The sequence below is a fragment of the Gavialis gangeticus genome, unplaced genomic scaffold (assembly GCF_001723915.1).
Source record: "Gavialis gangeticus isolate Ggan-Ray unplaced genomic scaffold, GavGan_comp1, whole genome shotgun sequence".
Classification (NCBI taxonomy): domain Eukaryota; kingdom Metazoa; phylum Chordata; order Crocodylia; family Gavialidae; genus Gavialis; species Gavialis gangeticus.
The window spans coordinates 49,720,467-49,742,097 of NW_017728997.1; the positions used below are offsets into that span (position 1 = coordinate 49,720,467).

Sequence of the window (21,631 nt, forward strand, 5' to 3'; positions counted from 1 at the left end):
CCCCTAGTGTAGCAGTAAGATACTACCCAGGTCCCCTCTCAGCCTTCTTTTCTTCAGGCTAAAGAGTCCCATCTCCCTCAGCCTTTCTTCGTATACCTCTGATCATATGGGTGTCTCTTCTCTGGACTCTCTCAAGCTTGTCCATGTCCTTGTTAAAGGGTGGTGCCCAGAACTGGACGCAGTACTCCAGCTGCGGTCTCACCAATGCCGAGTAGAGCAGGAGAATCACTTCTTTGGTTTTGCTGGAGATGCATCAGTTGGTGTGTGCCAGATTATTATTTGCCCTACTGGCTATTTCATCACACTGCCAGCTCATATTCATGTGATCTATTATTACGCCCAGGTCCCTTTTATTTGTGGTGCTAGTCAGCTTGGTGCCACCAAGCCTGTAGGTGTATTGGGGGTTGCTCATCCCGAGGTGGAGCACTTTATATTTCTCAAAGATGAACTTCATCAGGTTCCAATCCACCCCAACTTGCCAGCCTGTCTAGGTCTGCCCATATCTGTAACCTATCTTCAAGCATGACCACACTTCCCTATAACTTGCTGTCAATCCAAGAACTTGGCCAGTGAGCTCTTCACCCCACATCCAAATCATTAATAAATATGTGGAAAAGCACTGGACCAAGCATTGACCCCTGCAGGACACTGCTGCCCACTTCTCACCAGGATGACACAGATCTGTTCACTACAACTCTCTGGGTCCTATCCTGCAGCCAGTTTCTCACCCACCTGACTGTCTCAGAGTTAAGCTCACAATCCTGCAAAGACATCATGGGATACTAGATCAAAGGCCTTTTGAAAGTCAAGGTATACAATGTCAACCTGCTCTCTCATGTCCAGGTGGTGAGTTACCTGGTAACAGAAGGAGATAGGTAGGATAGAATCTAGCCAAAAGTGCCTAAGTTAAAGCTTCTACTCCCATAGATACATTCCTTAGGAAACCCCAAAATCCATACAGTCCATCTTCTAGTCACTCCTTTTTCTTTGGTGTATTGTTCATGTCTCTGATTAGCTTTGTCTGTTCTATTTTTTCTCTTCCTGGCTCTGCCACAGGCTTCCTATGTGGGCCTTGTGCAAGTCACTTCTTTTTAATTCAGAGTTCAGTAAACAATTCATTGTTCCAATACCTTCTGCACACACCTTATTTTTTTCATATATATTCAGCAAACCATGATTTTTTTCATACATATTCAGCATTCAAAGTGATCCGTAGAATAACTTCTGGCAATAGTACTTGTGCCATAGTTTGGTCCTGATGGGATTTCTGCCTGAAGAAGGAGTTCTTGCATTCAGAACTTTTGTCCTTTGCTATCAGCTATGTTAATTCAGTGATCACTCAGACCCAAAGAGACTGGCAGAGGTCTGCTTCATTCTGTATCTGAGTTGTACAATTACAGGTCAGCAATACATAATATGAGTCTGCATAACAACAATTAATTCCAAATGAATCCACCAGTGCCTCCTAAAGACTCAGTTCCCATCCATACCTTCCCATCCCACCCAAATATAATAGTAATAACAATTAATATTAATTTAATGTGAATTATCAAATACTTCTAGCCAATCTATTAAATAAAAGAATTAGCCAACATTCAGTTAATCCCTGCAATGCTCTGCACTGCTTCATTGGTTTCTGCCAGGCTCCCCTAAGGATGTCAACACCACTTTTGTTCTAGGTATTGGTAAACGCATTAGTTTTTGTTGTAACATGGCCTGGGCCTTATCCATCTCATCCCGCTATTGTTGTCGCCTATCTGAGACCACCTCTAGCTAAAAAACTGGTTCAGACCTTTTGGAATCTATTCCTCCATAATATACATCCCTCTGGGGATACAAATTCGCGTGACAGTAAGAGTATCTCTTGTGACACAGGTGCTAGGAGTATGCTGTCCTGGCCATCCTATACCAATAGCCTTAATTAATTTCTGCAATCTCATCATCAACATTAATTCTGGCAATCACTGCCCACATTTTGGAGCCCAAACAGTTTTTTGTTGCTTTTAATAAATCAAATTGTTATGTATGTAATTTAGATAGTATATCTATGGCCACCAAATCTCTCCCAGCTTTGTGTTCAATTTGAAAACCAATGATTTGTCACTGAAAAAAAAATCTCTGTACTATTGGAAGGATACTTGGCAAATGCCTTCTAGCAAGTGGTTAAGGGTCAATTTCAGATAGCACTGGTCACCTTCTATAAAAAAAAGACATAAAATCTATCATAACTGTAACCTAAAATAAAGACACCCTCATGGACCCAGAGGGACAGCCTTCCATCTTCAGCTCCCTCTGTGCAAAAATGAAGTTTATTTCCTACCTATGGGGACTTTTTACCATCTTGTACCATCTATATTTTTCCCAGAGCCTGATGAAGAGACTTTAATCCCAAAAGCTTGCAGAAAAGGAGTTTTCTTGTGATTTTCCAGTTGGTGTAATAAAAGGTATCATTTGGGAGCCAAGAGTTCTAGTTTTTTTGAATAATCTAAAATAAAGCCTTCTTCTCTATTTGATGATGCTGGCATTCACTTTTTGTTCATTCTATGGTGCATAAACCAAAGGTATTCATTTCTGACCATACCATGGTGAGAGGATTGTATCAATACCCTTTTACCATATTTATTTAGTTCTTTTGGGTATATATTCAAGTGATTCTGTCTCTTTTCTTATAGTGACAAATGGGTGCACAGTCTCTCTGTTGGTTCTTCCACTCACTCTGATTCCTTGAGCAATAAGTCTGTTGCAGCTCCTATTTTAGCTTCTACCTTGGAGTAAAGGGAAATTTCCTAGGAATTTAGATTCTGTGGGAATTGAGACTAATTCAGGCTGTATTTTGTGCTCTTGTGCTTCTTACTTTTTACAAGATGCTCTCAAGCTTTTACCCAATTGTTTTGATTCTCACCCTTCCAGCGAGAACCCTTACTTGATGAGACGAACCACTGGACAGATTTTAACCCAAAATAGTACTAGAAAGGGAAAAAAATGACCTATTACTAATTGTATGTTTTCATTTGGTTATTTACTCAGTCACTTTGTAAGTGCCCATAGTGGAGATAAACTCACCACTGTAAACCCTACATTTTACCCATGTATTTTCTTCTGTCTGTGGATTTTCTTTTAGTTTTAATTCCACTGTTTCTGGCATTATATTGGATTATGCACCTGTGTGTAACCTAATAATAAAAGTTGTGCCTTCCAGACTGATGTTCCACTCACCGGCTGCTGCAACGTTGTTTGTTGCTCCTCTGCAGCATTCCTCTGAGCTAGTGGTTGCCATTCTCTTTGTCTCTCCTGTGCGCACTCTGCCATCGCCTGCACACATTTGCTATTTGAGATGCTTTGTTGCTGTTCTTGTACTTTTACCAAGTCCCAGGCATTATTTTGGCTCATGGGGTTTGGCACAACACATGCAGCTCTGTGTGCTATTTTTTGGTACTTCTAGCTTTGAGCTCTGCATGCTTTTCTGCCTCAGCTCCTTTCTTGTACCACATTTTAGCATTGCTCTGTCATGTCCGCAACATCTGAGCACTGTTTTACCTCCAGGAGTTTCATTCTGGACTGAGATACCTGCTTTACTTGGAAAATTCTAGTTGCTTTTCCAAGGGTTAATGTTGTATTTCCCTTAGTCTATCTCGAAGCTTTGGTCCCAGATTCCAACTAGAATCTGGTCTCATCAGAGAGTTAGTTATTCCTCCCAATTACAATACTAGCTCTTCAGCTTCCAGTCAGTTACAGACTCTTCTGTGTCTTCATCTTCTTTTTGTAACCTCAGATAAAAAATACACCATTCATAGGTTTTAATATTGATGAAGAGCGGAGTACTCTTCACATTCCTCACAGTTGGCCTCCTCATTTTCAGAGATTCACGTCTGCTGGGATTGTAACTGCTCCATTCTTTTTCTACACATGTTTTCTTAACTTTTGTTCCAAGGAATCTGACAGAAGTCTCCTTCAATCAGCTGCTCAGGAGCCTCTGTACAATATAACATCCAGCTCGAACTGGCCTATACCAGAAGCTTTTAAAGACACATATCCCCACACTAACAAACCTCCTCTATGTTCTTCCAGAGGGTACTTGGTACCTGCTTGGCCTATTCTCTGCTGCCATGCCAATCATTTCTTCCCTTTGTTTCTGATGAGCCACAAGGCCAGAATAGGAAAGTGTGTCCCAAAGAAGATCAGTGAGATTCCTCTGATCTGCAATTGGCCCCATGTTTCAAGGAAAGCTGGGATGGCAACTGGACATAGCACAAGAAAAGGAGTAACACAAGCAGCTTACAGTTGGGCAGTACTCTTAGAGTACCAACAGGAGTCTGAGGGAGTGAACAATGATGGGAGATGGGCAGGGTAAAAACAAAATCAAAATCTCCTTCCAAGTCCTGGCAGCCCTGACTGTGGAGTTGGGGGCTTCCCTTTGCTCCCCTTTGTTTCACTAGAAAGGATGATTTATTACTGAAACAGTAAACAAGTCAAAACTTCACATGTGGTTTAAAGGAAGAATGTGACGCTGGCTTCATTCATCTGTCAGCAGCAGCATGAGGTGAGCACCCAGCCCAAGCAACCAGAGACATATCAATGGTTGGTGTCATCTCAGAAAAGAAACAACAAACCTATGCAAAGCAAAATCTATGAGCTGTTAGGAAACCCCCTTCTACTGCCACACAGCTTGGACAGCCCAGTAATCAGGACCTGGAAATACCACAGAGAGGAGGAGTTCTGTCTGCATGGGGCCTGGCAAACAAACTGCAATTTCTACAACTGTCTTCCCAGCTCTTCAGGTCTTTCCCCCTGTACAGAATCACAGAAGTCCTGCACATTTCTGATTCCTTCTCTCCTCTTTTCTCTTCTGTCTTGCTAAAAGGCTAGGAGGTGGTCAACAAGCAATCGATCAGATCACATCCATGGTTTATTTTTTAAATGTGTGCCTTGACAGAGTTCTCATATCTCAAGGGACCATCTACATTAGTTGGAGCTCTATCTGGTACAATCCCAAAGACGTGCAAGTTTCCTGACTCACTTCCATTCTACCACCTCCATCCTCACCTGGTAGCTCTTAAATAGACATGCCTGCAGCCTTTCAGCACAGGATTTGTGGAGGAAGAGGTATCTCACAGTAGTTGCATTGGATTATGGACAGTGCAAATCCTGTCAATGGCACAGCTGCATCTTAGTCGATTTTTAAGTCTGAGCCAGTTCTGTGGACCTGCATCTTTCAGAAGCTAGCCATCTGGGCATTGCTGCAGCTGCATCTATCAGGTCTCCAGAAACTCAAAGCCAGTAAATTATTTCTTCCTTACACAAAAGAGTCCAATATAAGACTACCTCTCAGATTCATTTTCAGGCCATCATTTGAATAAAAGTTGCTATGAATTACTCTCAAGATAAGGATCAGATTTCATTCTATGTATGCTCAAGTATTACTGCTACACTTTCATTTTACTCCAGGATTCAGCAGCCTTCCTGTCTCTACTGCTATAATTGTCTTACCTCCATCTAAAGAACACACACCTCCACTTCCACACCACAACATACAGAAATAGTTAGCAGGATGCTACAGTAGCACACACTGCATCAACATCTTGCACTCACCACAGCATGTGCTTATCCAATCGTATCTGTTTCTGTAACAGGAGGAAAATGTATTCCTCAAGCAACTGTACTCAATCCAACTCAAGCTAAAAAGAAGAAGAAAGTACCACACAGATTGTGGTTTTGAGTGATGCTAAGAGCTCTACCCAAGTCAGAAAACAAGCAGAAAGCTGGGCAGGAAGTGAGCTCATCACCTATGAGCCTGTGGCTGTGCTGATGTCATCATGTAACTCAGTGGCAGGAAGTGATATGGGAGTGGGAGTCAGAGAGGAAACCGATTTGAACAACTGAGGTTAACATCTCTGGCATTTGTCATATGGCATTTCCAGGGACTTTCTAAGAAACCAAGATTGGGTTTGGCCGCTTCACTTCAGTTAGTTTGCTTTGCACGCCACTTTAAACAACACTAACAGTAGCAGGATAAGGGTGCAGCTGTGCCAACCGCACATCAGTGTAAGTGGCAACATCTGCCTCTGATGTTGCTGGTTCCCTTTCACCACCACTCAAGGGAAAATGTTTAATAAATAGCTTCCTGCAATGTTTATTGAATATAAAACTCCATTTGTGTTAGAAATGGGCAAAGTGCGAATTCTAGCCTCAAATTCTTCCAGATTTGTGATGGGTTCAGGTCTTGGAGGATGTCCATATCCAGTTTCTTAAGACAGTGGTGTCATTTTCTCAGATGTCTTTCATCTCAGACAATCTGAATAAACTTTGCAGTCATTATATCTAAGTCATACACAGTTGGCACTTCATCTGTAGTTGAAACATTGGCATCTCAAGCAAAATCCCAGCTATCATTTAGTGGCACAGAACCCCACCCAATACTGCACAAGGGGAAGACAAAAGGAATACGATACCAAAGAGAGTGTGTAATTATCCATATTGAAATTTGTCCAGAATGCTAGCACCCTCAGAACACCAGAAAAAGTGCCAAGAGAGCCTTAATTCATACCTTAAGGCAAGAAGGGACCGCTATGAGCTCCTGTATAATGCAAACAATACAAGGTCACCCATAATTGCACATGTAAATGGCTAGAAAAGAGAAAGCACAGTGCTTCTCTTCCCCATTTCTTCCTTCTCAGCCATCTTAACATCATGCTGGAATATTCAGAACTGATTTAGAGGGGAATATCACATACTGGCTTAGAAACACTTTTTGATTCAGTGCTTCTTGTAGATCTCCCATTCAAGCGGTAATGCATCCCAACAACACACGGTTTGTAGAATACACCAGAGTGCCGTAGGTTCACGAATGCATGCAGGGTTTACTGTAAGGGTAACTCTATACATTAACCTCTTGTCATTCTATTCATTTAATCACAAACCTTCTGTTGCCAGTGATGAGTTAGAATTAAGGTCATTGCTCCCTAGAGGGGATTCTTCCTGGGATTTTTTCTCTGGGCTCACTAGTTGAGGCTGTAAAAAGAAACATCAGTGAACAAATACAAAATGAAAATAAAGCAAACAGTGTCAATCCAAATAAAATAGTCTTTAGTTTGTGTCTTCTTGAAAAGGCACTCTGTCCAAATACTGTGCAGCACTGAGGTTGTGAAGTTGTTCATATTTTTTAAAAAAGAACAAAAAAACACAAGCCTGGATTGAAGCAAAAAACGAAACAATAAAATCTCAATATTTTAAAAAACTGAAAACCCAAAAGGAATTAGGGCTGTCTAAAGCCTAATCTGTACCCTGGTAGTTAGAGCACTATACTGGGAAGCTAAAGAAATGGAGTTTCAAACCCTCTGTAGCTAACGAGGGCTTAGATCAGGGGCAGGCAGTGTCCAGCCTGCAGGCCACATCAGGCCTGCAGTGAACTCCATTTCCCAGCAGCCCCTGCCCAGGTCATTGCAGCCAGTTGCCATGGAGACCCCAGGAGTGGCAGCACCATGACAGTGTAGGCCTAGGGTCTCCAAGGAGACTGGCCCCAGGCTGGCAAAGCACATAGCTGGGCAAGGAGCTGCTCTGGGGCTGGGATCTTGTGGTGGTGACAGCGTGGTCTGGAGCCTGGGCAGAACTGCGATCTGCTGCCTGCACACCACTGTCAACAGATCCCGGTCCTGGCCCCAGAGCAGCTCTCCGCCCAGCCACACACCCTGCCAGTGCTGCTGGAACTGGTCTCTGTGGCAGCCTTGGCTCCATGTTGTCATGGTACCGCTGCTCCTGGGGTCTCCATGGAAAACAGCTGCAGCAATGTGGGCATGGGCTGCTGGGAAATGGAGTCTGGCTCGTGGTCAGGCCTATCATTTTGCCCACCACTGGCTTAGACCCAGGATTTCTTACTTCTTGAGTGTGTGCCTTAACCACTAGGCTACCGGGCTAAAGCAAAACATGGTTATGCTACTAGTTATGGGATTTGCATAGCTACAGTTTCAAGACTTAGACCTTACTGACCTAGCTATGCAGGTATGGAGCTGTATATCTGCCTGGCAGGAGTACAGATCACTGAACATGCCCAGCAGCCATGTGGACACTTGCATATCCGAAATGCACATGAAATCAGATGACAAACTGTCTGCAAGTCCCAAAACAGCAGTTACACAGCCAGTGAAGTGCCATTTGGGTGCTTAAAATAAAATAGGATTACACCCCCAAATGTCACAAGGCCTTACCAGTGTTGGCTGTAAGTGGGCTTTGATTAAATCAGTTTTAGAAGCTAAGAAGAACTGGGATGGGACAGAATGTGATTTACAGACCTCCAAGAAAGAAAACAGGTGCTGCAGGAAGTGATATCAGTGATTCAGTGAGGAGAGAGGGCTTCCTTCTCCTCCGTCACTTCTATGACAAAGACCTGAATGATGATAGGGAGAGCTGCACTCTAGCAGTTGCAAAACTGAGGTCCTGACCACTTGTAGGCATTTAATACTCATTGTATTTTCACCTCAGAGCACTTGGGAATTTATCTTTTGCCTCCCTAGAGTCCCATGTAAAGTCATATGGATCAATGGACCTCCCGAACTGCTGAACCCAATCTCTGCTTTCACAAGCACCTCCATCACCTGCCAGCTTCCACAAACATAATGCACTTCATGCTCCTCTGTTCTACGTTCCAGACTATTCTTCTGTTTCTATCACTCCAGTTTTATATTGTTGTGTACCGTTAAAAACTTGCCCTGATCCATCTGTACCCACTCACTGCCCTGAAAGAGGCAAGGATCCTAAAGAAATAAAAATGTAATGATGTAACTGAAGAGTGTATCATGATGCATATGCACATAGATGCCAAATTACTGTTGCACAGGCCTCTAAGGTTCTGCTCTTTTTAACATTTAGGTTGTTTGACTTTACAGATTTAGCTTGTTTAACCAGAAGTGCTTAAAATTAGAAATTCTAAAATTATTATATTTGGCTTTATTCCCATCACTCCTGGAGACAGTGCATCTCCACTCAGTGGTGAACTGCTCCCTGCTCACCCAGAGTTTGAGTAGAGACTCCTGCTCTGGTGGTAGTTGCTATGGCAGTGACTGGTCTACGTCTGTCCCCATTCTCCTCTTCAGTTGAACTATCTATTCCATGATGCACACATCAGTTCACTCAGAGGACTCTAGTGCATTGTGGGAAAGGTAGCTGAGTCAGGTATCCTGGACTACAGAGAAGTCTAGAGGCAGGAGGCACATGATGAACTTTAGCAACTCAGGTAGATACTGAATAATATTTAACTGACTAGAAACAAGACATTAAGGGCACCTACACATAAGCCAGGAGGCTGCTCCAACACACTGTAATTACAGTGAATTGGAGCAGATTTGATTAATACAGTCTGCTGGAGTGTGGCAATTACTGCACTCCAGCCAGCCTCCACATCTCATGCATCAGTGTCCCCACATTTCCAAATGGCAGCAGGGGCACTTTAACTAAAGCTCTTTTAACAAGTTTTAGGTAAATTGTCCCTGCTGCTATTCTGAAGTACGGGGACACTGATACATGAGATGCTCCCCTGCCCCCACACTCCAGGAGCATGTGTAAAAATACCCTAAGATTTAGTTCAATTAATTGAAATGCTCTGATTTGGATCAGTCAACCCAAAAAGAAATGTTTAATTTGGATTTTATTGATATTTCCAGAAAATGTTTGTAATTATATCCAGATCCTGAATGCCTCCTGCCTTTTCTAAGTTGCATATATGACCCTACTAATGCAGTCTCTGACCACCTCAAAATCTTTAAAGTATTTTGCTCACAGTACCCTGGGGAAGTAGCACAGTGCCGTTAGCCCCATTTTACAGATGGGAACTGAGACATGCAGGGGGTCTCCCAAGCTCTTGACTACTGCCCTAACACTGGTCTGTTTTCATCTGTTGGACCAAGTTTTCTGTTTAGCCCAACAGCAGCACGCAGCATTTCCTAATCCCACTGTTTCTGCTCTTTTACTATTCCTCACCTCACTTCTATTGAGAGGTGACAGGAATATGTCCTTACACTCCTGTCTGGATGCTGCCATGTTTCCCCCAGCATCCTCTACTCCTCTCCAGCCCTCCCCTCACGCAGCCCTGGTCTACAGCTGTATACAAGGCACACAGAAGAGCTGCAAAACAGAGTGGAGTGTCATGGCTGAGCCCATCTCCTTCCTACCAGTTGCTGTCAGTTTAACCACAAGGCAGACTGTATCAGCAGGTGTTTTACAAGATGGTCAGTGCTCTGTATCTTGCAGGTTCCCCCTCACAATTATCCTCTTAAGGAAGCTTCAGCTTTTAATATATTTACTTTTTTAGGTTTCTGTAACTCTATAATTAAAAAGCATTGGCTTTCTGATCTCTTATAAGCTCACAGTTCTAAATGACATGGAAATAACAGAAATAACGTTTCATGACAGCTACCAGCACCTGGTTTTTCCTTGCTGGCCCCAGGGGACAGAAGAGTTCTTCAGCAACCCCTGAAGATTACAGCTGGGCTACTGCAGGCCAACGGGCAAGCAACTGATGTCCAGAATTAAAACTAAGCATTCTGCCAATTCTTCTCTGGGACTTTAACCCTCTCCCCTCACATTCACGCACTGCAGTCTTCTCGCTGGAACAGGTCTACTACTCAATGCTCATTTCATGCTGATGCTGTCTCAGCCTTCTGATGTTGGTGGTTTTTATTCCTGCTAAGTGAGTCGTCTTTCCCTGTGCTGCAGGCTCCATCTCCTGTTCCCCCCAAGCCCAGTTATCCTGGGAACTCTATTTGAAGGACACTCCACCATTTTTCTTCTCAGTGCAAATGTGGTTTCCTTCATTTTCTTCTCTCAAAGAAAGAGAGGGAATTAAAGGGGATGTTGACCTTACTGTACTTACCCACTTGCGGGGTCTCCCTCTTGGTCTTTTTGCAAGTGGAGATTCTACCTTTAAAAATACAAAACAAAACGAAATTAAATGAGAGTAAGCCATTAAACTTGATCAGGAAGGCTTCAGCATAGCATCTACAAGTGTGACAGGTAGGAGAAGGAAGGTCGAGGGTTTAGATTAGGAGAATGAAAAAGAAGGACTAAACAGAGGAAACAGCAGAGAAAGAGAACTAAGAAAAGACTGGCAGTGATCATATAGCAATGAAAAAAGAGGAAAAGTAAGGTGGCAGCTGTTAGTCACACAGCTCCATCAGATGAAAAACAGACACATTTAGATTAGAACTAGGACTAAGTAAATTAAGATCAAGTCTAGGACAAGAAGGAGAAGGATTTAGAAGACAAGTAGACAAAGTAGGAGGCAGCACAAAGGAGGCCATCAATCAGGTGCAGCTGAAGGATAACAACAGTGGAAGATGAAGTGAATTAAAAAGAAGACTACAACAATTAGAAAGAGGAAGAACTAAGGGGCAGAGTTTTAAGAAGAGGAGGCAAATGAGATGCATAAGTTGGAATGTGACTAGGAAAAAGGGAGTGCCAGATGAGAACTATATGGTGACAGCAAATGAGAAGCATTAGCGAGGGAAAAGGACTAAGTGAAGGACAAGCAGGAGGATTTAGATGACTGATGGCTACTAGAACAACACCCAGAACAAAAATGACAAAGAGAATGATAAGCAGTAGGAAGCACATCAGGCGGCAGAGGGCTACAGTATAAGGATGAGGATGAGTATGGGGAGGAATGGGTAGGGCTAACAAGGAGGCGGTTAGATTAGGACTACAGGTAGGTAAAATAGTATTGAGACTAAGATAAGTAAAGAGAAGATGTGAAAGAGACCTAGACAGCTTAGAGGCAGGACATCAACCAGGTGGGTCAGAGGATGCCGCCAACAGTTGGGGGATTATGCAAAATAAGAAAGGTATTAAAAGTACTAAGAGGAGAAGGAGGAGGAGGAGGAAGAAAGAGAGGAGAAAGCAGGATGCAATGCAATGAAGATGAGCAGAGAGCAGAAGTGGGTAACGAAGGACAATGATGACTAGGCAATTTTGGTGTATGATGCAAGTAGACAGTGTTGGGCAGAGGGAGACAGAAGAACAATCTTCCTGCCCTCAAGAGGGTACTTTCCTCCTTGTTCTTCAGTAACAGCTTATGAATCTTCCCCTACATCACATATACCCATAAATTGCCATCCCTTGCCACAGCAGTTCCCAGCCTAGGGTCATGACCCAAATCAGGGTTGCAGGGAACCCTCAGGAGAGTCGAAGAGTTCAGGAAGAACACTTCCAGGTTCACCACCGACATTTCTGGGTTCATCTCTGAGTGTGGCACAGGCACCTGGGGGACACCCCACCCCCTCCAAAATGGCTGGGAATCACAGCCTTACTGTCTGTCCAGAAGTAGTATTCAATTTTTTGCTTCCTTTTGGCCTTCCACGTGGCTTCTTTAGGGGCACCAGTTCCTCAGGCTCCTGCTTTGACAAAAGGATGGGTTCTATTACAACAACTTTCACACATCTAGCAATCCAACAACATATGACACTGGTGCCCGGCATTTCACATTCTGTGGTCCTTGATTAATGGAGCATTGCTGGTACTCCATAGAGAGCTGGCTGTCCTCCCCATTCCTAGATGCTAAACACTACTTCAGCCTTACACGATAGCAACAATACACTGACCGACAGGAGCCATGGACCTACAGATAGCTCATCAGCCTGAGATGTGGGGAAACAGGATTTAATTCTTCACTCTGACGCAGATTTCCTTTGTGACTTTGGTTAGTCACATAGGGCATGTCCAGCTCATCCCCATGTTTTGCCTGGAAGTGCCACTGTTCAGCAAGCCTCACTCAGTTGTTCCTGTGCCATGTGCACCAAATGACATGAGGCCTATAGCTGCCTTCAGGTGGTGAAGTTGTTGGTTGTAGCTGTGTTGGTCTAAGGACGTAGGCAGGCAAGATTCTTTGGGTAGATGTGACCTCTTTTATTAGACCAACTAAATAGTTGGAAAAAAAGTTCTTTGCAAGCTTTCGGGCACAAACACCTTCCGTCAGACATAGGGAGACTCTGCATCATCACAAATTCAACAATAATCATGATGAACACTATCCAGAATGGTAAAATACAAACCACCATGTACAAGAAACCCACAGACTAATACACAAAGCTACACAGAACCAGCAATCACCCAAAACACACCAAAAAAAGCTGTAATTTATAGCCAAGATCTCTGATATCACCAAATCTGCACTGAGGAGAATACCTGCTATCATCACCTCACAAATCTCAAAAGGGCTTTCACCTAACAAGGACACTCCTCCAGAGAGATAGATCACACTTTTGAAAGATCCACCTGGATATGCAAAGAATTCCTGTACAAAAAGAAAATCCCCACGAAATGCACACCATTAGTTATGACATACCATCCTTCCCTGGAATCTATACGGAAAATCCTCAAACAGTTGCAACCCATTCTAGTAGAAGACCCAATTCTTAAAGAGATCTTTCCAGAACTGCCCATCCTAGTCTTTAAACAAACATTGAACCTCGCTAACCTCATCATGAGAAGCAAACTCCCTATGACCCTGTTCACCAGAGCGCCCCAAGGGATGACAAGGTCGAACGGTCACAAAATCCTCCAAGACCGTTTCAGGCTGGACATAAGGAAGAACTTCTTTACTGTCAGAGCCCCCAAGGTTTGGAATAGACCGCCACTGGAAGTGGTCCAAGCACCTACTCTGAACTCCTTCAAAAGACATCTGGATGTTTACCTTGCTGGGATCCTATGATCCCAGCTGACTTCCTGCCCCTGGGACAGGGGGCTGGACTCGATGGTCTCCCGAGGTTCCTTCCAGCCCAAATGTCTATGAATCTATGAAATCCAGTTACCTGTGGGTGCCCACTTCTTACAAGGCAATCACTCCCTCTCCAATTTCTCGGTTCTAATCCTCAAAGGGAACTTAAAAACAGCATTCATAGATAAGCCTACAAACTTTACTTCATTAATCTACTGGATACAAAAAAAAAATCATGGACTTAATATAGACATTGGATTTAGACACATAACCTGCCAGCCATCTGATACCCCAGGTAACCTGCCTCTAGCTGACCACTTGCATTCCTTCACACATTTCCCTCCCTTCCTATTTCCACCTATTGTCTTTCAAACTTCCACTCATTTGGATTTTCACAGACCTGCATGTGTAAATTAGCTTCTCATCTACCTTAGAGAACACATAACACAAGCAGAGTCTCTCTATGCTTGATGAAAGTGTTTATGCCTGAAAGCTTGCAAAGAACTTTCTTCCAACTACTTAGTTGGTCTAATACAAGATATCACATCTACGCAAAGAATCTTGCCTGCCTTCAGGTGGTGGAGCATGTGTGTCAAACACACCCAAGACAGAGAGCCTAAGTGCAGCTCTGGGCACAGGCTCAGTGAGCTCTAAGGGGGCCATACTGCCACATTTTTAGGTGTCAGCACAGACAGAAGAGGAGCAAGGATGCAGCATGCTGCAGGGCAGCACTTCCAGGCACAGCATGGAGGTGCTATAGACCTAAATCTCTCTTCGGTTTGGTTACCCACCCACAAAATGGCAATAATAGCACTTGCCAAATTACCAGGGAGGTTATGAGGATAAATGCATTAAAAGATTTTGGGGTGGCCAGAACCTACAATAATTGGGTATATATAATACCGAAGCTAGATAAACACTTCTCTACTGCTGCTTTTCTGTATACCTAAATGCCAAAAGGATTTAGGAAAGGGAGTGGGGAGGTGGGGGATCACGAGACACTCCCATCCTATTGAACTTGTAAACTGTACTGTGAAGTGCTACCAAACACTTCATGTAGATCTTAAAGGAGCTCAGAAGACTATACCAACTGCAAAGAAGCACTTGATATAGCACCAAAAGGCATTCGCTAAGTTGAATTCATTTGTTGTTCTCTGAAAAATTGCTTGGAAACTCAGTCAAGACTAAGTATAATATCATTTAGTATAACACAGTGTTTCCCAGAAGGATGATTTGTTTGCTTGGCAATGAGAGAGAGAGAGACTTTATTTTAAAAAAAGTAAATAACAGCGAAAAGGAAAATAAATGCAAGTGTTATTCGGAAAGCAACCAATAATAAACTCACACTAAGACAGTGAAGATATTGTCAGAAGACACCTACTGATTTCAGACTTATGTTTTTGTTGTCATTGTTCCTGAATATCACTGACTGACCATCTTAACACAGAGATTGCTATTCTTGTACGCTATGCTAAAAAACATTACCTTCAATGTGTATAATACAGCTAAAGTATTCCATGTATTTTTGTATGTGCTGATATTTCTATGGAATTCACTTGACCATTGTTATTTGGAAAGCACATTATTTCTTTGTGAGGTTTGCAGAGTGTACCAGACATATTGGTGCAGTAGGGGACAGGATGCATGTAGGTGTGTGCAAAGAGAGATGGCTGCCTACGTGTATATGTGTATAGTTATTTACTGTAGCACAAACAGGCTTTATAACAGAGATGTGTATGCTGAGATATTATTTTTTTAATAATCAGTGTTCTGTTTATACAAGGGTGCAAATGGAACCACATTTGCCTGCATTTAGCTTTGAATGCATATGCTGAATACCTTGCACAGATGGCAAAATATTGTTCATTCCAGCAGGGTGCTTGGTATAGGGGAAAAAAGATCACAGTCCCTTCCCCCATTGCAAGTCATTTAGAAGCAAAACGGGTTAAGCACCCTAGTAGTCTTGAGTGCTACAAATACCAGGTTAACTCATTTTGGAATAATTCAGTCTATGTGGACATGGTCTGCTGGCTTGAAGGTTGGGTGAGGACAGCTGGGGACTTGCTGTTGGCAGCAGCTGTGCCAACGTGTGTATGTTCTTTCTTTTCTGAGCAGTAGGGTGTTTTCCTCTCAAGTTTCCCTCCTCCCCACACCAAATTATGCCTGCCCAAATTAGTCTATAACTCAAGTAAACCCAGCCTTGTCTCTGTCAGTAAGGCCATTTGTGGACGTGCTCACCATTTTCTAAACCAGTGTTTCTCAACCCATGGATCGTCACCGACAAGCAGGTCACAAGAATATATGAAAGGGTCATGAACAAACTTTGAAAATGGATCAACTAACTTTAAAAATGGATTTTCCTTTAAAGGAGAAAAACATGGGACACTGCACATTACCCATTGCAGGCTGGCAGAGTCCCAGCCTGCAAAGGACTGCTTGTTCATCCCCCTCCCCTGGTCTACACCCCCCTCTGCCCCACACACTGTGGGGCTGGGGCAGGTTGGGAGTGAGGGGCACTGGGTCAGGACTGGCCATCAATATTTACAAATGGGTCCTGGTATAAAATAGGTTGAGAACCACTGTTCTAAACTGTGTTAACTGATTCACATCACACAGTTCAAATCAAATTTCAATTCGAATTAAGGGTGAATAGAAGATCATTAACCATCAGCCCCTTAACAGACCCAATTGGCAGCCTCTGTGCGTGGGCTTATGCATTTAGCACTTGCCCTTGGAGATATTTAGGAGGCAATAATGAGACTGTTTAAAGCAGTGTTACATTGTTGCAAGCCGACTGACAGTTATCTAAAGTGCTGTTCCAGAAGCCTTCATGGGTGCACCTGACCTGGGTGCTGATGACCATCTCAGCCAATGTGCTGGGGGCAGGGCAGGTCTTCTTCACAGACCAGTGGCCTATGCACTGGGGCAGGGCTGGGAGCTTAGTCAGGTGTTGTTGGCACATTTAACTTGGTAAAAAATGTTGCTTCTCTTGTGTTACAAAAATCCAACTGAGTTTCCCTTGCAGGGACTGATATTTGCAATGCTTATCTGCCAAGTTCCTAAGGACTGGTTTTCCTAAAAGCAACAATTAACACTATTTAAATTGCCTAGTTCAGACTGCTCTAGTCTGCATTAACTTTAAATCTCATTCAATGGACCATTCATTCGGACTGGAGCCATTTTAATTCAGGCTACAGACATCCATGCATATATAATGACGGTTGTAGTCTGGATTAAACCTAGAAAAACATAACATCTATAAAAAGCTGCTTTCAATCCCTAATACCCCAGCATTCCCTGCTGGGCTTTTAGGCCACTAGGTACTCACTTGTGGCTGTTTCTTTGGCCTTCCCCTCTTTCTCTTTGGCAGTTCGGGAGGAGGGGATGAGCCAGGGTTCATTTGTTTCTCGTCGTTGCTCATGGTGGCACGTCCCACAGCTTCCAGATGGTAGCCCAAGAGATTACTTTTCCATGGGCACCTGACACAACAGAAATGAAAATCTCACCTCCTTGCTTTGTCTTTCTCCTTTCTTATTAAGAGACCTTTTTCCACCTGCAGGGATATAAATAAGGACAGTCAGGCATGAAAGCTTGCTACTTTCCTGCTAGTGAGAAGGGTTTACAGAGTTCAGGATACGGCAACCTTCCAGCAGCACAGCAATACTCTATAAGCACTTATTTATTCCCACTGCCCCTCTCCTTTCATTACTGTTTCTTCTAAAAAGATGAATTTAGTGCTGGTGTTTGTCCTCAAGGCAGAAATGTTTTTATAATTCTTCAGGTACTGTGTGGACAGCAACAACAAAAGGGAGGACTTAGCCCCTGACTTCTGGACTGTTACAGCTTTTGCTGACAGGTGTTATATTAATGTTGCCATTTTCTATAGGATGGAATGGCGTTTGACAGACACAACCTGGCTGTGGCAAATCAGGTCTACGTCTCTCAGGCACATTTTTGTTCAGATACAAGAAGGTATCTTGTTTGGACCCTTTACATTAGTTTATTTGAAATAGTAATTTCACTTTGGCAGAATCACTCTACCTCTTCCCCAGCTTCTCCTACCCAATGCCCCATGTAGAATCCTCTGTGGCTGAAACAGCTCTGGTCCAATTTGTTTGGCTCCAAGAAATAGCTTGAGCCATGAGCTGTTGATGGAACATGAGAAAACCAAATAACTTTCAGAAGTGATGGATACATTTAGGTTTCCAGTTTTCCTGCCTTTGAATGAAACTTCAGTTCCTAAGCCACTTTTGCAGGTGTGACATGTGGTGACAAGCGGCACACAGAATCCATGGGAGAATGCACCATCAATGCACAGCACAGCATTATAATATTTTCTTCATTGTTCTAAAATAATGCATAAGGGAGCAGAAACCAAATTCAGTTTCTGTTTGTGCATGAATAACACTTAAATTCTAACCAGGTGGTCCTTTACAAACCCACAGGTGTTGCTGCATGCTCAGCTTTTCCGTCCACTCAACTGACAAGATGGAAAGACCTTAGCTTGATTCTCTGAATTCAGGTAAAATGTAGGGTAAAATCTGGCTCATGCCTTGCATCAACAGAACAAAATGAATTCTGTTAGTCAAAGCATCTAAAAAAGACAAGCAGGAGGCAGAGCAAAGAGAAAACTTTTGTTCCAATAAGAAAACTAATAACGATTTACTTTCACCTTATGAGAACTTACTTTCACCTTCCAAGAAATCAAATGCTCATATCTGTACTGACACTACCAGCAGATCAAGAGATACTGTGCCCCTAGACTCTGTTAGCACTCAGATGTTAGGGAAGTTCAATGATATTCCCAGAAAAGGGAGCTGTAGCAACAGTTCGGAATACATTCTCTTCCTGGCAGATTCCTGCATGAATAAAGAACTAGAAGGGATCTCCTAGGCTACCAAGTGCCCTGCTATTGCAGGAAATCACATCATAAAATCATTTATATCAGCTAATTAAGTTTCATATTAAACAGCTTGCCTTTTATGCCCACAACCCCTATTCAGAGGCTATTCCAGAACCTCAGTACTCTGATGGTTAGAAAACTTTAAATTTTCAGCCCACATTTATTTACAATGAGTTGATATCCTGCTGTTCTTTCACAAGAATTGTCCTTTAGTTTAAATACCTCTTCTCTCTCCCTGGTATTTACCCCTCTGATATATCTATAGACAGTAATCACTTCCCATCTCAGCATTTTTTTTAGGGGTGGGGTGGGGAGGGGGGTGCCTACGCTAAACAAAACAAGCTGTTTAGAGACTCCTCTCATAAGAAGAGGAGCTATGTTCTCCTAATCATTCATGAATTCCTCCTCTATATCCATTCCATTTTAGTTCATCTTTCTTGAATAGAGATGATCATAATTGCAGACCCACTCAGCTGAGGCCTTAGTAGTGCCTTGTACTGCTTACTGAAGAAATCTTACTGATGAAAAATAAAAGTCTTTCCCCATCTCACTGGAAATTCTTCAGGTTAGGTCCTCATGCCTAACTGGCCCATCACATATCTGAGAAACATGCATGAAGGAACAGTTCAGCTGGAAAAGAACAGTTTGTATAAAATATCAACAAGAGGAGTTTCCAAGTAGATACAACTAGCCTCTCAAGGGACCCTGCAGATGTCTGAGTATTGGTTCTGCCTTTGCATGCCTACCCATGACAGTACAACTACTTTCATTTGAGGGTCACATCTAAAGCAACTCATTTCTACCTTATGTTTTAGTGGTGGTGAAAAGTCCTCAACTCCTAGCCTTGCAGACTAAATAATCTATTTAGTCTTGTAGGGTTCAGTATGGGCAGCAGCTACACGCGCTTCCCTGCTTCATGCCTGTTCTGGAGAAAGAACTTCTATTTGGATTCGTAAGGTTCCATTCATGAACGTACAAGACTTTTCCTGTGTGACCTGGGGGAAATCACCTAAATCCAAGAGGTGTCTCAGTTCCTTCCAAAAAATGAAGATACAGCCATGGGAGCACAGGGGAAATATTTGAACAGCTGTGAAAAAAATCTGTCTGCTCAGCCCTTTGTCATCCTACAGAGGAGGAAAAAAAATCAGCAAGGCAGTCTCATACCACCACCAATAATAGTGACTCTCTGGATCAAAGACAAGTCTACAAGGAAATGGAACAAGGCAACCAACTCATTTCACATGGGGTGTTCAGGCAACTTCATGTGAAAAAGGGCTCTTAACTGATTCAGGCCTTGTTTCAACCAGGGACTTAGGCATGAAAGCCACTACAGTGCCTCTTACCTAGCTCCTGAGGCTTTGGGTTTCACAACAATGTCAGTCCACACCGTAAGAGGAATTTCTGGATAGAAAACCGAAGTTTAATGCAGTTCCAAACAATTTGTTTCTCTGCCTGTTCAGCCTCCTCACTCTGACACTACTCAGATTGACACCCCATCTACATTTATGATGAATTTTGCACCTGATTGTATACATCTGGTCTTCTCTTTATATCTGGGGGTTCAGTTGGTATTACAGTCCCTCTCCCATCTCAGTTCTGGTGGTAGGGTACATATGGGGAGGGAGTTCCATAGATAGAGTCATCCCTAGGGTATGGTGAATCAGGGCAATTGCCCTGGACCCCGCGCTTTGGGGGGGGGCCCGTGGAGCCAAGCAGAGAGGCTGCAGCCCCTCCTGCAAGGCTCCCCTGAAGCTGGTGGCTCAGTCCTGCACTGTGGAAGAAGCACAGAGACCCCCCGCCCCTTTGTGGGGGTACCATGGCCCTGCGCAGTGTTAAGGGGGCCCCACACAGGCTTATTTGCCCCGGGCCCCACACCCCCCTAAGGTCAGCTCTGTCCACAGATATCCTGATCTAATACCAGAGATGACCCTGAAGAGTAAGATTAAACCTATGTACCAGAGGATTCAGAAGCAAGTAGGAAATTGGGGGAAATTGTCTGATGTGTTCTCTAGTCTACAAAAGTTCTTATCTACCCTGCCTTCTGACTTACTTCAGACAAACATGACTAATTATCTCTCTCTTCTCAGTAGATACTCACACTCAGGTGGTAGCCATCTCATGTTGTACAAGCTGGAGTTTCTGACTAATCTCGACTTGCAGCTGTAGGAATAGTAATTATAGTAATGCAGTCTGAAGCAAAAGACCACATGAAACAGTTGCTAGGCCTTCACTGGATAGGAACTGGTCACTCCTGTTTTACCAATATTTTTTACTCAGAAAGAACTTGGGGAAGAACAGCAGCATGCATGGTTATTAGTCTCCCAGGTCATGCCACCAGTATAGCCAGTATCAAAGGAAGGTACCATTAACCTGAACCCTGAAGTTTAGGGGTGGAACAGAAGCAACAAACATTTCCTTTCCATTTTTGTATTGCCTGAAAACCCCAGTCTTTTTCATCCCTGGAGGCTACACAGATAAGCAGTCTCTGCCAACAGGACTCTCCCCTTCTTTTGGGATAGTACACAGCAGACTGGTAGCATTTAATCAATAGGATTCAAGTCTCTTCAGGGTGTCTTCCTAGAAGCATGGACATAGAATGGCACATATCATGGCATCAAGTTATTGGGTATTTTCACATGTGCTCCAAGGGGAGGGGGGTGGGGATGGCACTTTAATTAGAGAGGCTCCGAGAGCTGCTCTAATTAAAGTGCCACAGCGTCTTGTGTATCAGCATTCCTGTGCTTCAAAATGGCGTCAGGGGCAGTTGACCTAAAACTTATTCATTGTCACTGAGCTTTAGTTCAAGCACCTCCACCACCATTTTGAAGCATGGGGGTGTCAATACAAGATGTGGGAGTCTGCTTGATTAATCGAGCAGGCTAAATTAATCGATTAATCGAAGGCTTGATTGCCTTCTACGATCAGGTCACAAAGGCCATGGATGCAGGTGTCGCGGTGGATGTAGTCTTTCTGGACTTCAGCAAGGCCTTTGACACCGTCTCTCACCCCATCCTAGTTAAAAAACTAGG

General features: G+C 43.3%; 1 protein-coding gene across 3 annotated transcripts in view; it reads right to left on the bottom strand.

Moving 5' to 3' along the window:
- LOC109289207 (high mobility group protein HMGI-C-like) overlaps positions 1 to 21,631 on the bottom strand; it is a 42,948-nt gene that overhangs the window by 7,038 nt on the left and 14,279 nt on the right. For 2 of the 3 annotated variants that reach the window (XM_019505180.1, XM_019505181.1), the window contains 4 exons: positions 17,028 to 17,252; positions 12,294 to 12,380; positions 10,862 to 10,909; positions 6,918 to 7,008 (listed from right to left, as the gene is read on the bottom strand). In XM_019505180.1, the coding sequence (XP_019360725.1) occupies positions 6,918 to 7,008; positions 10,862 to 10,909; positions 12,294 to 12,380; positions 17,028 to 17,120 (319 nt within the window). In that variant the 5' untranslated portion in view covers positions 17,121 to 17,252. The remainder of the gene's footprint in view (positions 1 to 6,917; positions 7,009 to 10,861; positions 10,910 to 12,293; positions 12,381 to 17,027; positions 17,253 to 21,631) is intronic. The other variant, XM_019505182.1, reaches the window with a different exon arrangement.